Source organism: Carettochelys insculpta, chromosome 1, assembly GCF_033958435.1.
Source record: "Carettochelys insculpta isolate YL-2023 chromosome 1, ASM3395843v1, whole genome shotgun sequence".
NCBI lineage: Eukaryota > Metazoa > Chordata > Testudines > Carettochelyidae > Carettochelys > Carettochelys insculpta.
This window is the reverse complement of record NC_134137.1, coordinates 249,384,252-249,399,345: the sequence shown is the minus strand read 5'-3', so window position 1 is coordinate 249,399,345 and position 15,094 is coordinate 249,384,252. Positions and strand designations below refer to the sequence as shown.

Here is a 15,094-nt window from a genome sequence, read left to right as displayed (position 1 = left end):
CCATATGCAGAATAATATATATTATGTGCACCAAGGCACGTGTGAATGAGCACCACCAGTTGAAACAAAAGCCTGGCTGTGGGTGCTCTTCTAATCAGCTGGGGGGCATTGGAATCTCCTGTGCAGCTGCACAAAGTGCTCATCTTTAGAGCAGGGGTCTGCAACCTGTGGCTCTTTAAGGACTTCTTTATGGCTCATGATGCTATAATTGCAAAGTAAAAAAACAAAAGAACACAAACAAAAAAACCCCAAAAAACTCCCAAAGCCTCCTGATTATTTTCAATAAAGGGCGGACATTTAAAAGCCCAACAACGAACAACTTGTATCTAAATAGCAAACGATACATGATCTCCAGACTTCGGATAGCTCCCCTTTACCATTGTGGGATATGACACTGTATCTGTTTTTGATCCTGTTGCTAATAAAGTGTTCTACCAAATTTGAAAAAAATGTCTCTGCTGACCCTGGCTTAGAGGGAATACTGCCTATGACTATGAAATTGGCCAAAATGGGCTGTGAATTTTGTAGAGCCTTACTGGTCTAAATCAGTTCCTGGCTCTGCCACAGACTTTCTGTGTTACCTTGTGCAATGTCTCTGTGACTTAGTTTTCCAATGGTAAATGAAGGTAAAAATTCCTTTCTCCTGCTTTTGGCCCTATCCATTTATATTTGTAAGCTGTTTGGGACAGAGGCAGCCTCCTACTCTGTGCATGTTCAGTATTTAAAACAATCAGACCCTGATTTCAGTTGCGAGTCTCTAAAAATAATAAGAGTGAAGATCTGTTTCTTCCTGGTTTTGGTTGCAGTGAAATTGGAAATATTCAGGCCGATGTTTTTAGGAGAGCTATTGGATTGGAGTCTGTTTCTTTGCAGTTACATAAGCGATGCCAAAATAAAAGCTTAGTTGAATGTAGAGGAGTACATGACTGAGTTCCTGATTTCATGACAATGTTTTCCAATGTTTTAAGCCGAAGAAGCTTGCTTTCAGTAATTTTGGAAGCCTGAGGAAGAAGAAGCAGGATGATGTAGAAGAGTATGTGTGCCCGATGGAGTTGGGACAGGCCTCTGGAAGTGGATCTAAGAAAGGATTTAAGCCTGGCTTGGATATTCGAGTGTATGATGATGATGATTTGGATAGACTGGAGCAGGTGAACCAGCTTTGTCTGCTTATGTTCAGTGGTGGTCCTGCTGGGTTCCTGTTTTGGTGGCGGTTTAATTTGGCTTGTTTAACTCCTTGTCACCAGCAGTAATGGAATACCTGGGTACTGCCAAAAGTAGGGTTCCTAACACAAGGCCTTAGGAACTACAGGTTGAACCTCTTTTGTCTGGCACCCTTGGGACCTGACTGGTGCCAGATGAGAGAATTTGCTGAACCGTGGGAGGTCATATTGTCTAGCACATTACCAACACTTCCACTGCTTCCTGGGCTTTTGGACATCATTTAGGGGTAAATTACAGCTAAATAACAGCACACAACACAGAGAGCCAGGACTAGTCGCTGTAAACAAACTTTATGGGACCACGGGAAACACGGCCACACCCAAGATAAGTGGTTGCCCAGCTAACTAAAATCATGCCGGCTTATGGAGTTTGCTGGACAAGAGTGTTGTGGATTAGAGAGGCTCAACCTGTACTTCTGCACAAAATTTGGACCCTAATTTGGCACAAGTAAGTCTTTCCACAAAACCAAAACCTACTGCCCCAGGTCTTACAGTGGCATAATGTATTATGTTTGGTGTTTAATGTAAGTATTTAATCACCATTGCAGAATATTATAAATTATTTTTGTGTGACCTGTTTCTTGTAGATGGAAGATTCAGAAGGGACAGTGAGGCAAATAGGAGCATTCTCTGAAGGCATCAACAATTTGACAGTAAGCCTTAAACTATTACCAGTGAAATTAAAATGTCCATGTTTTGAATATAGCCCCAAACCTTAGACAACCTCCTGAACTAAGAAATGAGCCAAAATACTGCCAAGCATGCTGAGTACAACTCTGCTTCATTCTACTTGGCAGGCCTTCTGTGTTAAAGAGCTGATTCTTTTCTTCCAGTCTTTTGGCTGGCTGCTTTGGACAGGTTTCAGTCTATTGCAGAACTTGTTGAAAGTTAGTTTTCATATTGTGAAATGCCATCAGTACTTAAATAGACTGAAGGCCCAGAGTGATATACAAATCAGAGTTCTGTTTAGAGTTAAGGCAAAGGTTTTGTCAAGATTATTTTTAGTAAAAGTCAGGGACAGGGGAATAAACAAAAATTAATGGAAGCCTGTGACCTGTCACTTCACTAAAATATAAGAGGGGGAGGGGGGGGACTAGGTAGAGGGTGGAAGAAGGACAGCTGGATCCCATGGGTGGGATTGACAGGCCAAGCCCCCCTGCTGGGGGTGGTGTACAGGCCGAGCTTCAGCAACTACATGGTGGGGCGTGCAGCCTCTGCTCTGGAGCTGGCCACAGCTGCAAGACAGGAGCACAGAGACTCAGCTCCAACCCCAGCTATTGGTCATGGTGGTGGGGAAGGGTGCATAGTCCTGAGAAGCTGCAAAGGGGTCCCACCTTCAGCCCTGGCTCCAGCCACAGGCAGCTGAATCTGAGAAAGTCATGAAGGCTGGGTAAAGTTCCAGCATTCTCGTCTGCTGCAATCTCTGTGGCTGAGTCACAGGCTTACTTATAGTGAGCACTGCAAAGGGGATGGACAACAGCCAGATGCCCCAGCTGAAGGTTCCCTGGGTGGGGAGGAGTCTCCAGCATGTGCAGAGCCTCCTGGAGCTGCCTCCTCCATTACCACGGGTATAGGGTAATGCTGCTGGGGAAGAGGGGTGTGGCCACTGTGCTCTGGCAATCCCTGACTGTTTGATGGGCAAAGGCACCTGGGTGTACTGTAGAGCAACCCTGACACTGCTGTATGTTATGCCAAGTGCCAAAACTGCCCTAGGATCAGGCACTGGCACACAGGCCCGCTTACACAGGGGGGAGGCAAAGGGGCCATTTGCCCCCAGGCCTGGCCTTTCAAAGGGGCTCCGAGCTCCAGCCACTGCCGCTGCTATTTTGGGCCCTTTTAAAATACCACAGCAGGGCTGCTCCAGCTGCGTGTGGCTATGAGGGAGTGGGGAAGGGGGCCAGCACCGAGGGCTGACTGCCCTTGGTCCCTCCCCTTCTGGGACATGGAGCCAGGCCCCGCTCCCATTGTGTCCTGGGATCCACAGCAGCTGTCAGCACCACTGAGTGCAAATAACACTCCACTGCCCTCTCCACCTACTACACTGGGTGCAGAAGAGGACTGGGCGAATGACTTCACCCTAGACCAGGGATGAGCAGAGTAGGCGGGGTGTGAAATTTTGAAAGGGGGGCATAGCATGGCTTACTCAAGCTTGTCCATCTCATTAAAAACATGTTCGTTTTTATATATGTGTATTCATACAGTAGACCCCTGACTTATGCAGAAGTTGGGTTTTTGCACAACCCCGCATAAGTCAAATTTCGCATAATTCGGGGGAGCCAGGAAACTGACCGCGCAGCAGTGGTGGTCAGTTTCCTGTCTCCTGTGAGTGGCGGGCAGCCGAAGGCGTGGCTCTGGTCAGTTTCCCAGTGCTGTCAGTGGCAGGCAGCCAAGAATCAGGCTGTCGTCCCTGACAGGAGCTGTGAAACCACTCCCGTTGGGGCGGCAGGCTGATCTCACCACCCATGAGAGGAGTGGGAAAACCGCTCCTGTCAGGGACAGCAAGAGTTAGGCTGACAGGAGTGGTTTCACAGCTCCTGTAGGGGTAGCAGCCTGGTTCTTGGCTGCCCGCCACTGTCAGGGGCTGGGAAACTGGCAAGCACAGCAGCACTGGTCAGTTTCCCAGCTCCCCTGAGTGGTGGGCAGCCTGGCACCAGGCGCCAGCTCCCCTCTACTCAGAGTTGCATTAACCCAAGATTTGGGCAACCTGAGTATGTGTATCTCAGGGTTCTAGTATATGTATATACCGAATTAATTAAGTTTTTACATCCTACAAATGTGTTCCCTTACACATTCTTTTTATATGAACGTTACCGAAATTTCCATCCGTTTGGATTACATTAGACAGGTTGAGGGGGCCCTGATAATTGCAGGGATGAAAAGTGAGGCCCTATGTAAAAAGTTTGCTCACCTCTGACCTAGAGGAGTCACTGCAGTTGCATCACATTTTATTTGCTTGAGACTACACAATTCTGAGCTCTTAATTTAATCAGCATCTGTCTCAGTTCTTCCTTTTGTTTCCTTTGCAGCACATGTTAAAGGAAGATGAAATGTTTAAAGACTTTGCTACTCGCTCTCCTAGCGCCAGTATAACAGATGAAGATTCAAATGTGTGACAGTAACTGCCAAATACCGATAATGAATTCAATTTCTTATATGCTAGAAACATCATTGTTATATGTGATGGGTAGCAGATCATGTACATTACATTGCTCTTGCTTCTGTTTGTTGGAAGTGATATTTTTGGGTGGATAAGGAGGAAACATGCCTATTTTAAAGTTGCCATAAAAATAAATCAAGCAGACACTGGTGAGTGGTAGTATAAGTGTTTTTACTATATTTAATGTACAAACCTGTGACACATATTTCAAAGTATTGCATTTACGATTTGCTGCCATAATGCGCTTTATGCTTATTCATGTAGTGAAATGTGCTGTTTCCGAATAACATAAAACATTAAGTAGAATATTCAACTGGTAGATAACCTGTGTCAGCATTCACTGTGGTTTTCAGTTGCAAAAAAAAAAAAAAAAAAAAAGCTCTTTGGTGCCCTAATTTAAAGGGTTTGTCCAAAGTAAATACCAGTTCTTTCCTGTAGTATGATGTAGTATCCAGTATTAACCTCTGGGTCCCACAGCCCTGCTCAAAACTCAAGGTAACTTGTGACTGTTGCTGTCTTATTTTTATACTGTTTTATATAAAAAAATGAAATGCATGTAAAACAAAAGTTTTTATTTTATGACACAAAATGATGAAAGGTTCAATTTTTTTAAAGGGATGATCCCAGTTTGCAAACCAGCTGGTTACTGGAAAAGTCAGACTGACCTTTGACCTATTTGCTTCCTTTCATTTTTTTATTTTCGCTAAGCGTTGTCAACATTCTTACTGGCTGGATGAAGCTGTTGTGAAAGGTAGATCTGCTTGCATTGTGTTTCTAAATCTGTGCTATCTGGATTTTACTTTCTTTTTAACTCCAGCAGCACCCGTTAACATTGAAATAAAGATCTAATAGGATTGGGTTTTTAAAAATACTCACGGCTTGAAATCGAGGAATGCTCAGTATGGGGAAGGAAATTTCTGTGTTGTGTTTACAGTCGGATGGCTTGTATAGTTCCAGAAGTCTTGTGTGGAGAAACAAGAGAAAATTTCCCAGTATTAAACCCAGAGCTTTTTTTCCTAGGGAAAAAAAGGTGGCGGAACTCAAGACCCAAACTGCTCCCATCCCCTAAACCCCGCTCCGGCAGCTTAATCCCCTGTGCAGGGCCTGAGCCACCCTCAGGCTTCGCCCTCCACTGCAGCCCCAGACCAATGTCCTACCCCAGAAGCAGGCACCCTCAGACCCCCCTCCCTGCTCTAAGTGAATGCCCTTTCCCTTCCCCAGTAGCAGGTACCCCCAGTTCCCCCCAGACTGAGCACTGGCGAGTTACTGACCTGGTGCCCCAGGGAACGTTCCAACTAGAGGCACTTTGGGCTGCCAGAGCCATGCAAGCGCCCCACTGGACTTCCAGAATCATACCGGGCCCCTTGGACCGCACCAGGCTGCAGGCGCCAGGGCAGCAGGAGCCGCGCAGCTCCCGGCATGGAGCCGCAGAAACCATGCCAGGACTAGAGGAGCCACATGGCTCCCAGCAGGAACCACACTCGTGCAGAGCAGGGGAAGGGGCGCTTCACTTGTGCAGCTCTAATGAGCTACACTTCGCCACTGCCCCATTTGCTGCCACATTTGGCGAGCAGGGAGCACAGCCCAACAGCCTTCCAAAATAGCGGCAGCAGTGCCAGGAAAAAAGGTGCTGGAGGCGTGTTCCACGTTGTTCTGGCAGGAAAAAAGGCCCTGATTAAACCTAAGGTCGGTTTTGCCTCAAAAATAAGTCAAATACCAAAGCATACGGTTCCTAATACTTATGCCTCTTTAAAACACAACTCCATTCTGTTATCTGCACGAATTTCTTTAGCCCCTCCCTTTACCCAATCCTAGGGCTGAAGGTGTGACCCTGTTAATGTAAACGCCCACCCTTACCCAATTCCTAGGGCTCAGGGTGTAATTCCCTGCAGGTACGCAGGATCTGTGCCACTGAAAAAGCCTTATACAGTAATATTCTTATTCTCTTTTTTACAATTACCAAGAAAGCAGAATACAAGCTAAGTACACAACATCATGCTCACCAGTCCAGATAAAGGCAGGCAGACTTCCCCTGTGGGACAAAGTCAGACTCTCTGGATGCTGGTTGCTGCACTTTAGGGTCTGGCAGCTCTGGTCTTAGGGGTGAGTCCTCCCAGGTTTTTCCCTTCTTCCTCCTTTTCTTGCTGTTCTTTTCTTTCCTTCCTTCTTCCTGCCTTACTTTCTTGGATTCCAGTTTACCTAGTGAAACTTGAGCCCTGCTTAGCTATACCTTGACCAATTATCTTAATACAATGCTATTAACCAATCATAACCTACTGTAACAGAATTACCTAACAAATCATACCCCACCACCGTAATTTACACCTAGCAAAACTAATTGTACAGGAGACACAAACAATTACAAACCTGACAGCGATCATATAGAAAACAGCAGAAAAGTGAAGACAATCATCGTAGAATGGGGATTCCACAAACTCAGTTATTGATAGTTTCTGACAGACATAGCGCTGTTTTATTTGGTGACAGCGGCATTAGGATATCTCCTTAACAGCCTGGTGTGATGCTGTTGTAATGAAATTTAGATGGAAATGTGACTTCTAGCCTTACAGTTAATGGTGGGTGGTGCACTGGCTTCAGATGAGCTTTAGGCCTCTCAATATGATTATAGAAAAAACGTGCTATACTGTTACATTTCTGCTTTGAAATAAGCAGCTTTCTAAAATTCTAACTAGCCAGTGAAAATTGTCCATCAGACATTCTGTAGAATGTGGTATTTCTTGCCAAAAATTACTAGCTTTTTTTTGTCTGTTAATTTATGACTGTTAGAGTGCTGAATGTTGCATGTTTTGTAAGCATGTTGGCATGATGCTTCCTTGCTTGTGAAGAAAAAGTCCAGCTAGATTAATTCCCTTACCATGTTGTTTGCTGTAACAGAAGGGTTTCAACATACTTCTTGTCATAGTTCTTGTTGCGAGCATTGGGAAGGATGCTGCTCTGCACAAGCTGCTTACACAATGTAAACGACCTTTGATTTGTGGCAAGTTCAGGACATCTCATGCTTTATTACAGAAGTTGGGAAGGCAATTGAGACATTACCAGGATTTTTAATGTGGCCTTCTACAAGTGCTTGCAGGCTTTGTTCTCTAATAGCATAACCATATACTGGTTACCAGTCTGGTTCATTAAAGGATGCGCAGCACAGGTTTATATTTCATTATAATGTATCTTCCCACCATGTGTATCAGGGGCAAGGGAGGTTATGAAGTATAATTGTTAACCAAGTTAAGTGCTTGTTATGCAGTAACCCACCTCCAGGCCGCAGATGACTTATGTGTTTTATTTCTTGCCCTGTGCAATTTGGCTCTTCATTGAGTGTAAACATTCACTCAATATAACTACAATGGATTCAGTTGAACCAGTTACATTATGCATTACATTGAACTCTGCTATTTACTCTTTACTAACTGGAGAGAGACATATCATTCATAATGTATTTATTCATTATTCAAAGTTATTGATGGAATACTTTCTGCAAAAAATGCTTGGTCTGTAGCTGGTTCATCAGCAATGTCTTGTTGTAATTGGATCTCTGAGCTATTTAGAATGGACAGGTAAGACCACGTGTCAAGTGACCGCTTCCTGACTGGCCACATGTAAGACTTAAGGTTTCCAGTGTGAATACTTACAATTTTGAAGTTTGCTTTCTGTAAACATTCTGCAGGGTAATTATTATTTGTACTGAAGTAGTGCCTAACCAGGCCCCTTCAGGATCCAGGTCCTGTTGTGCTAGGCACTGCACAAACACAAGAAGACACGGGCCCTTGCCCTTCAGAACAAATCTGTGCTTAAAATTTGTTCTTTTGCAAACTCTCTTGGAAGTGAAAACTATAGAAAGGCATCCAAAGGGGATTACAAATAGTGAAACAAATATTCATAGAGGGGCTGTATTGGGGGGAAAAAACTACCAATAAATCTGTTGAGACCTTTTGATGTTCGTTTGTGTTTAATTGTGATGTAAATAGAGGTCTGCTAAAAACCATTTTTTTCCAGCAGGTTACTGGTTGGAAAAAGGCCTTCCTATCATCTGAACTTTGATTATTTTATGGTGAGAGTAATATAAATGCTAAAATAAAGTCAGAAATCTAAAACAAACATGTATACTTTATGACATTTTAATTTTTTTCTGTGTAAAGAGAGCAACATAAACTAATGTGTGTGGCTGTGTAAAAGCAAATAAAGTTTGAGAGAAAATGCCAACTATTTCAGGGCTTCTGCGTTTTTAGAATAATCTCTCAAGTGTCCCACGAAAGCTCATCACTGAATAAATAATTTTGTTAGTCTTTAAAGTGCTACATTTCCACTGTTTTGTTTTGTTGGAGTATAGACTAACATGGCTCTTAAGTGTCTGTCATCTTTATAGTTTCAATTGACATTAGAGTACTTTTCAAACTAATTTTCTGGCAAGTTATGCTCGTCATTTAAAAAAAAGTGAAGCAGAATTTTAGTGTCTTTTGTTTTATTCATCCGTCTATTTCTAAAGTCTTGTTAGGCCAGGTGGTCCTTTGACTTCTAAGAGGTTTCATGTTCCATTTCTGAGAGACAGGCATAACCCAGCCCTGCTTGATGGGCAACCATGTAATGAAAAAACTTTGTCCTCTGCTCCTGGGTTGATCAGTAATTCTCTCTCAAAACCACATTAGTTGGCCCCATTGATCTCTTGATACCAACTTCTGTCGACAGATGCTTCTAGTGTAGACATAGCCCCAGAGGGGAAGGAGTGGGAGGATAAGAACTACAAGCTGATGGTTGAAATACTAAAAGCAAAGGTAGCAGGAAGATCACCGTGTCAATGACCGGGCTGAAAGAGGGAAAGGAGCATTGAAGAGGAGAAGGAAGAAAGTTCTTACAGCATAGTGTTAATCTTATTTTTGAAAATATGGATGAGCTCTTGGGCAGAGAAAGACGTTTAATTGCAGAATTGATGTTTCGAAGTTGCAGAACTAAAAGTGGCCTCAGTTTATCCACACAAATGCAACTGGTAGGGATGTTTGGTGAATCTGAGGAGGGAGATGGAGTTTTTAAGCCTGAAAGAACTTGTTCATATGAATGGCGTTAGGCATTCATAAAAGTACTGTATTGAAATGCCCTGTTGCCTGGGATTCCCACAAAAAGACAGCACAGGCAGGGAGGGACAGTGTCATGCAAATGTGCCCCCTTCTCTGAGTTCAAAGGTGTTTCTCTGGGACAAGTGGATAACTTAGTTTCTGTTCTTTCCTTGGCCTTTCTCCTGGGCACTAGTTATTTCTAACAACTTTTGCAAAATGGACACGCATCCACGAAGAGTGCACCTGAGACCACCCACTCATTTCACACAGCCCCCAGAAAAGCTGTCAGATGGCAACAAAGGTTGAAATTTGAATCGGTGTTTATCCCCATGAATCGCCCAGGCTTCCTGGAACAGCTTCCTTGTTGTGGTTTTAGATAGAGAAAGGGATAAGATACACTAAATGGTGCTGGAATTAACGATAAAGTTTTAAAGCCTTGAGGAAGGCATGCCAAAGAGCTGCTACTGTGTGTGAAAGCTACCCAACCTGTTCAGCTGGTTCTTGGTTTTGAACTGGATGAGAACACGCCCAGAAACATGTGTATCAGCCTTTCCGGAACCAGGACCTGCTTGCATAGCTCTGCTCTTGGTGTGACTTTTTTTCTGGAAAGCAAGGGGTGAGCATTGTGCATATCTGAAGGCAGAACATAATCCAGTTACCATCTGCCTTTCACTGAGAGAGGAGAAGTTACCCCAGCGAATTTTTGCATGGGACTATATCGTTCTTGAACAGAAAATGGGCCAGAAACTCTCACAGGAATATGATGAGAAGAACAAAGTTGACATTCTCATTATAAATGAGGTATTCAGCCAAGGAGTGGTTTATGCATCTCAAAAGGTGAAAGAATATCTTGGATTTGATGATCCTCAGAACATATTCCACCCAGCCACGGATACTTTAAATGAGATCTTTTTGGTTAACTTCATCAGTTTCTGTATTGAAAAAGGAGTGGAGGAGCGTATCACGACCAGCAAGATGACAAAACAACAATCTTTGCTCCTTGGGATCGACTGGATCTGGACTTTATGTGGAGCTGACAAACAAACCAAACTTCAGATTGCCGTGCAGTCTTTGCAAATGGCTGAACTCCTCCCCAGTGAAACTGGGCCAAGCAAGGAAGACGTATCAGAGGACCAGCTTTTCAAAAATAAAAGCAAGTTTGAGAAACTGAAAGAGTTCTGCATGCTGGTGGGACAAGATTGTCTGGGCCTCTTCATAATATTTGGTGTGCCAGGAAAGCCAAAAGATATCAGAGGAGTCATGCTAGACAGCATCAACAAAGAGAAACGAAAAAATCACCTGTCAGGTGAGAATGCTTTAAGGCAGTTTGTCTTGCACACTGATAGCTTCCTCTCCACAAAAGAAATGCTTGAAAACTGCCTCTGTAAGAAAAATGGGCTCAAGGAGGTGGGCAATGTGTACATTAACTTTCTTTAAACTCTTTCTGGGTGGTTAAATGCTCTTCACCCATTCAACAAAGCATATCCAGTACTGATCCTTCAATCATCTGCACTTCTCTCTCTCACATTCACTGTGGAACGTAGTTACTTAGTCCAGGCAGGTGATTTTTATGGGAGATGATGATTAAATCTCTCCAGTTTTTAAAATGTACTTTGGAAAATGTGCTGAAAACCTAATTTTAAGAACATTCTGGTCTTTAACACTCAAACATGATCTTTTGAAAGAGTTGAGTTTACTACATTTACCTAAACAGAAAATTGATATAAAGAAAATGTTTTTTTTTTTGTTTTTTTTTATGATTTGGAATGAGAGAGAAGGGCAACCATTGCATGATTTTATAATGTGAGATGTCAAATCTAAGTTGTTTCATTAGTGCAGGAGTCCTGCTTTGGCATGTACATAGACTGAATGACAGTAGGGACCTTTCCTATCTGTAACTCTTCTCATTAGTAAATGGTAGTCTGTTAATTATTCATTACTGTCTTGCTGTAATGCCTAAAACTCCCAAATGAATCATACCTTGCAGAAACTAAACAATTCCAGTTCCCAAATTACTAAATTGACAAGGCAAACAAAGGTGAAGGGAGGGAGGTTAGAAAGGCATTAGTGTGTTCGGTTAAAGGAAAATTATTTTGCGGAGTATTTTAAAGACTATAAAAATAGGGGGTGAATTCCTGGTGTCACTGAAGTTCATGGGAGTTTCACCATTGATTTAAATGGAGACAAAATTTCATGCTGTGTTGTACTTGAAGTTAAATCCCATGTGTATTAAATATACTTTTTCTGAACTCTTTAAGAGGTGGATTTTTTTCAGAGATTATCATTATTATGATCCACCTTCAGCCACATGCTTGATTTCCTTCTCCTTGCCTAGTTTCTAATTGGCAATATGAATTTCAAGTTGTACAATCCCAACTACTTTCTTTCAAAGGAAAAGTGGTAAGCTGTTTCTTCACATGCCACATGCTAATAAATGGCCTGAAATATGCTAATGAGGCACAGATGTAAATTCCCCACTCCTCATTAGCATAAGATTACATGATGTGGAGGCCGGAGGATGCTCTTTCGGACTCCAAAACAGCATGTAGAAGTGCGGCCCCCGCCGGGGTGGGGGTTTCCACAAGGAAGTACTCTTTCCGTAGGTCCCTTCTTCCCAAAAATGAATTTCAGAGGAAGTGGCATGTGTCGAAACGGCCATAGTGATTGTAAGAGGAATTTGCAAATTCATTATGTGATCACAAATTAAATTACCTTGGTTATTTGGCAGTGTTACTTTACAGTGACTAATAATTTGAAAGAGACCAGTTTTAAATGTGGATATTTAATTTTTGGGATACTAAGCTCCTTTTCACAAACCTTTCTTCATATTTTTTTCTATTTTAAGTTGCATAGTTAAATTTCTATTTTAATGTTAAAACTTTAGTCAACAAAATAAAACATCTTGTATTAAGAATTCATTACCTGTACCCTATTTTATTGACTTTGCAATCTGTGTGGTTATGAAAATTGAGATACTAAGACATGGTGTAACTCATATATACCTTGACTAAAGTCAGTTGCCTTACCCTATTATAAAATCTGTGTAAGAGAGCTCAGAATCAAGCCTGGAATTTCTTGCGGATTTCTGTGATGCATGATATTAGGCCTTTTGGAGGGGGCACATTAATGAGGCAATTTGGAAGATGCTAATGAGGCACTGACATGAATATGCAATGCCTCATTAGCATAATGACAGCCGCACGTGATTCAAAAGTGCTGCTTTTGGAACGCATGCTGCCTGTGTAGATGGGGGCCTTTTGAAAGGACCCCGAGTTTGAAAGCCCCTTCTTCCTATATGGGACACAATAATCGTCTGTCCTATTAGTAGAAGCCTTGCATATGCTAAAATAGTTCTTTGAGATGAGGGTTTTCCAACCGATGGGGTGTTAGTGTAATGTATTTTAAGTCTGTTGAGGGCTTGAGTAAGGGGATAAGACAAAACTGTTATCTTATAAATAGCTGTATTGTGGGTGACTATCCAGGGTTTGGTTTTTGTTTTTTTTTTTGAACATGGTAGAACTTTTGATTCTCTCCATTATAAATCCTTGCAAAGAACCCAAGCCTGTGAAGTCCTGAGATATCCATTAATTGGATAACTCTCATTTATTGATGGAGTTAGTCAGGAATATTTTGAAAACAGAAAATGCTATTTTCACACTGTTGAAATTTTTCAGTTTCTCTTTGGGTAAATCAAAATGAAATGTTTTGCATTAGGTTGGGTTAACCCAAATTTGCACATTTCAGTTTGTCAGGGTCCATAGGAAAGTTTAATGTTAGGTCAGTCTGTTAATTTGTATTCCTTGTATTTTGTGAATTGTAGTTTGCATGCTTCAAATAGCACATGGTGAAGGTGTTAAAAATTTCTCCATTCCCTTTTGCAGTGTTGTACACTGAGGCTGTGGCCATGCTAATGGCCAAAGCGCAGAATACTAATGAGACACTGAAATGAATAGGGCTTGTCTACACATGGGGCCCTTTTCAAAACAACCCTGCAGAATTTGGAAATCCCCATCAACTGTGTGTGATTGAAATGTGGCACTTTCGAAGTGCCACAGCTGGCAGCTTGCTAATGTGGTGCTGAATATTCATTTCAGTGCCTCATTAGTATGCTGCAAATTGGCCATTAGCGTGGCTACGGCCTGAGAGCTGAAGGGGTTATTTTTTGCCTAGGCCCGAGAGTAAGCAATGAAGTGAGCAGGGTATGCCATGGCAGGGAAATGAATGGTGTATCAAGAACAGTCCATGTATGAATGGAGTTACCTTAAATAGATGATGATGGATTGGATCAGAGGGACAGATATAAAACATGAGACCACTGTGACCAGACCTCTCACCTCCCCAACTCTGAAATAAGGGACACAAGCATGAACATCAACTTATTTTGTTGAATACATTGTTTTATTTCAATGTAGAAGCAAGAAGCAGCTTCCTAATGCCTTTGTTTGGGGTGGGGGGGGAGAGAAATAGCTTAGGTGCCCCAGAAACAAACAACTGCTGAAGAGCAAATTTCCAGTTTCTATCTCCCACTCCTCCCCTTCCCTTCTTAGCCCTTTTCTGGTTCCTGTTCCCTTGTCTGTCACTACCTATCTTCCCATTTCTACCCTGCAAATTCATGTGCCCCAACCCACCAGCACAAAGCTTCTGCCCAGCAACTAAGGACTAGGCCTTGGTTAGTGCCTCCAGCGAAGTTGCTGCGCAAGAGGGACCTTATGCTGTTATCTTGCCACTTCCTGCCATGGGACGGTGCAATGGCAATGTGAGAATCACAAGCCACTCTTAGAAGTGAGTTGCCAGATGTGGGAAGGAAGGTCTGAACATGACCAATAAGGTGACCAATAAAACTGAGCACCTGTTTTATCATGGCAGGACACTTAAGCGAGAGAGATGATCCTGCAAACAGGTACATGTGTTTTTGCTTTAACATCCTAGGCCAATGTTCCATATCTCACGCCCATTGACAAATAAAATGTCTTGTTCAGTGACAGGCTGGCAACAGGTCTGTGGGCTGTAGAGCTCCTGCAAGGGTAAGTCAAGTCTCCAGCCAGGGCTTTAGGTTCTTTGGAGCTTGTGAGAAACACAGGTGCTAAAGCTAGCACCCTTGTTGGGCTACCCCATGCCAAAACGGCACCTGTAAAAGTAGGATTGACAGCCCCATGTGCATCTGTCACAGAGCATGCCATTCTCCACAGTGCCATTTTTTGCTTCCACACAACTTGATGTTTCAACTTTTTTCTTCTGATTTGTGATGGTCAAAACTTTGACTGTGTTACTGATGGCCCAGCGTCAGCCTGCTGTGGCAGTTGTGGGCCATAGGTCAGCTTTCCTAGCTTTCCCTGCAGTGTTTTTCCTGCATCTTTAATCTTGCTGATAGCTTTAATATGACAGGCAAAACGGTTGGATGCAAACAGGAGTGGAAAAGTCCCTCCACTTACTGTGAATTAGCTGCCAAGTATAAAAGAAAAGCACCATTTTGCAAAATCAGGTATATTTTCACTCAGACAAATACAGCTGGATCTTCAGCTACTGTGTAACAGTGTAGCTCCATTGGATTTCTGTGGATCTACACTCATTTACTTCAGGTAAGCATGCTGGAAACTGTGTCAAGCAAAGCCCTTTCATACTGTGACCTCCCACGGTCTGGCAAATTCTCT

The 15,094-nt window shown here is 42.8% G+C and overlaps 2 protein-coding genes across 18 annotated transcripts in view; both read left to right on the top strand.

The window, feature by feature from the left end:
• Window positions 1-8,684, top strand: part of PPFIBP1 (PPFIA binding protein 1) — a 195,727-nt gene extending 187,043 nt beyond the window's left edge. For all 17 annotated transcript variants that reach the window (XM_075004063.1, XM_075004084.1, XM_075004068.1 and 14 more), the window contains 3 exons: window positions 969-1,148; window positions 1,808-1,873; window positions 4,247-8,684. In XM_075004063.1, coding sequence (XP_074860164.1) covers window positions 969-1,148; window positions 1,808-1,873; window positions 4,247-4,333 — 333 coding nt within the window. In that variant the 3' untranslated portion in view covers window positions 4,334-8,684. The remainder of the gene's footprint in view (window positions 1-968; window positions 1,149-1,807; window positions 1,874-4,246) is intronic.
• A 468-nt stretch (window positions 8,685-9,152) lies between these two features.
• Window positions 9,153-12,320, top strand: REP15 (RAB15 effector protein). The gene has a single exon (XM_074983716.1). The coding sequence runs from the start codon at window positions 10,179-10,181 to the stop codon at window positions 10,878-10,880; it is 702 nt and encodes a 233-aa protein (XP_074839817.1). The 5' UTR covers window positions 9,153-10,178; the 3' UTR covers window positions 10,881-12,320.
• The last annotated feature ends 2,774 nt before the right edge of the window (window positions 12,321-15,094 follow it).

Excerpts from the sequence above, each read along its gene's own strand:
- REP15 (XM_074983716.1), top strand. The coding sequence starts at position 10,179 with ATGGGCCAGAAACTCTCACAGGAATATGATGAGAAGAACAAAGTTGAC.